Here is a 2,739-nt window from a genome sequence, read left to right as displayed (position 1 = left end):
AGGCAGTAAGGCTTAACTGCTAAAGTAGGTTTATCCCATTTCCTATGCACTTCCTGAGAAGGTATGATTGCTCGGTTACTTTTTCAAAAATAACCGTGTTCCGAATGACCACAACTTGAGAGATACACCATACTACCTTACAGTGTCCAAGAAAAATAGTTTAGAAAACAATTCCAAATATCTGCTGCTAATACAAGGCACTATTATTTTGTAAGGAGAGAGGCAAATTCTACTAAATATCAAAATTCTGCATGGATATGGTGTATACATTCCAATGAAGAAGCCAGCATAAGCTTTGTAAGCTTGGTTTTAGGAAGAATATCCTATTAGTAAAGGGCAGTGATGGTAAAAACCAAAGAATGTTGTCTTAACTCTTGAAAAAATTTGCTGCAGGTATAAAACATTCTTGAAATGCACCTCTAAAATGAATAAAGGTAAAACATCAGTCAAATTTTTTTTGAAGTTCTTATTGTGTCTCGAGAATATACATGTATCAATAAAAAATATACTAGTAAGTACACATGACTTTCATATCTGGATAAAATTATAGAAACTACACATTGTTGGAAAGCCTTCTCTTCCCATATACTTTATTTTCTGTCATATGAACTTTCTTTACTTTTCAAAGTTTTTAACTATCAAATTATGTTTTTTTTGGAAGACAGGTTTGTGCCAAGAGTAGGCAAGCCATTTCATTTTACTTTCATAAACAATAAAAAAAATTTCCTTGATCCTTCAAACAAACACAGTCTCTGGTAATCATATATATGAAGAATATAACTTATTTTGCTCTGCTAGGTTTTGATGACCTCTCTTTTAAAAGGAACAGTTAAAGAGTATACAAAAATATCTTTGCTATCAATTCTTTCCTTTTTTTCTTAACATGAACAAATAATACATAGGAGAATGAACACAAATTCTCACTCTACCAAATCAGTGTTATGGAAAAAAAACCCTCAAAGTTTGCATTCAAAGAAGATATGATGTATGTGAAAGACATGATTATCTAAAGAAATGGTGACTATTTTTTTCCTGGTCCATTTTCAACTATCAAATAAATAAATGCATAAATTGGTTAATTGCAACTATGGCAATTATACTCCTGAGAGAGAGAGAGAAAAAAAATAATAATCAATTGGTTTACACCAAAACAAAATATGTACATTTGAAAAATATTTTAAAAACTTCCTACTGTAAGAGGAAAAAAAAAGAGTAATTATATTCTCTGTTATGACCATGCTGATAGTTGTTTGTTTTCATAAAGATAAGGTCTGCAATAAGAACTTTAAAAATAAGTAAACAAAATTAGGAAACTGCACTTTAATATGAAAAAACTCACTGGTATATCACACAAATATTAACAAAGTACACTAACTATATGTACTACTGGCATAACAATTTTCTCCTACATTAAGGAGCTAAAATGTGTACAGCAATATGAGTCCATCCTTCTGAATAATCAAACAGCAATAACCATACCATAGTTAAAGAACTTTTGACATGTTTTACACTGATGATAACTAGAAACCTCACACAGTATACATGTAATAACTATTCATAAAAATACACTGTTTTGTACAATAATTCTGAGACTAAAACAAGTAGAACTAATTTATGCCTTTCAGTTTGCATATTAATAAAAATACTAATTAAAATCCAGACCCCATCTGTTTCAAATAATTTCTGTAAATAAGCTACACTAATAAATCTCTACTCTAATCCAAATCTCGGCCTTAAGAGCAATCCATTTTGCTGTACTTCATTACGTATGAATTCACAACATATTTTCATATAAGATTTAATATCTATGTGCAAGAATTTTATAACCTTGCCAAAGTAACATTATAAAATCTTTAGTACAAGTTTTCCTTCAGATTGTTGAACAATGTAATGTGAGAGAATTATATTACCTAATGGTATTTGCTCACTACAGGTTAGCTTTCAGTCCACTCCTCAGTAGTACATCATGCATATCCATTAAGCTTTCCTCCAAAGCTGCACGGAAAGTTGCAGAATCTGTTTCTGGAGAAGAGTTGAATGCAGATGTTCCAAATACAACTGAATCTGGACGTGGATTGTAGCAACAGCCGTAGCCATCAGGTACAAGAGGACCAAAGCACATAAAGGCTTCACAGCGTGCTGGGACCTAAATCACATGAAAATTTATTACCACACTTATACAAATAATTATTTTACATATATGCAGTGCAGAAGGTTATTTACAAACTTAGAAAGAAAGGAAAGGTATAAAAAAGAAATTACTACCTGACTGGTGGAGAGACGCATGTGGGAGCTTCTGATATAGCCAACATCCATAAATAGAGTGGGCACATCCATGCCAGCCTCAATTGCACAGAGCTTCAAGCCAAGGAGATGACGGTCGACACCATATCCACGGACAGCCTACAAATACAACAAATAAATATACAAATGAATTAAAATGATCTACTTCAAGACATTCTCAATATTATAGTTTTCTTTAACAAAATGTTAAAATAAAAGAAAACCCCACAAAGACTGACAATACAACTTACATCCTTTGCATAATTTTTGTGTCCTTCAACAGCCTTTCGCAAAGAAGAGACCTTTTCATCAGCAGCAGCATTTTCATCCAACATTGTCTTGGCAAATTCTATTGACTCTGATGAGCAAGAACGGATTGTTTCTGTGCGACCATGGAGATACATCCTGGTTGATGCAGACTCATAGTGAGCCCCAGGTTCTTTGTGGATTCTGAGG

The 2,739-nt window shown here is 32.6% G+C and overlaps 1 protein-coding gene across 1 annotated transcript in view; it reads right to left on the bottom strand.

Annotated features, from left to right (window-relative positions):
• The window catches only part of LOC119587012 (carnitine O-acetyltransferase-like), a gene marked incomplete in the record, with an annotated part of 21,142 nt that overhangs the window by 1,309 nt on the left and 17,094 nt on the right, over positions 1-2,739 (bottom strand). The window contains 3 exon segments of the mRNA XM_037935759.1: positions 1-2,146; positions 2,266-2,403; positions 2,535-2,733. Of these exon segments, the coding sequence (XP_037791687.1) occupies positions 1,928-2,146; positions 2,266-2,403; positions 2,535-2,733 (556 nt within the window).

This window comes from Penaeus monodon, chromosome 22 (assembly GCF_015228065.2).
Source record: "Penaeus monodon isolate SGIC_2016 chromosome 22, NSTDA_Pmon_1, whole genome shotgun sequence".
Lineage (NCBI taxonomy): Eukaryota > Metazoa > Arthropoda > Malacostraca > Decapoda > Penaeidae > Penaeus > Penaeus monodon.
This window is presented reverse-complemented; position numbering and strand designations above follow the sequence as displayed.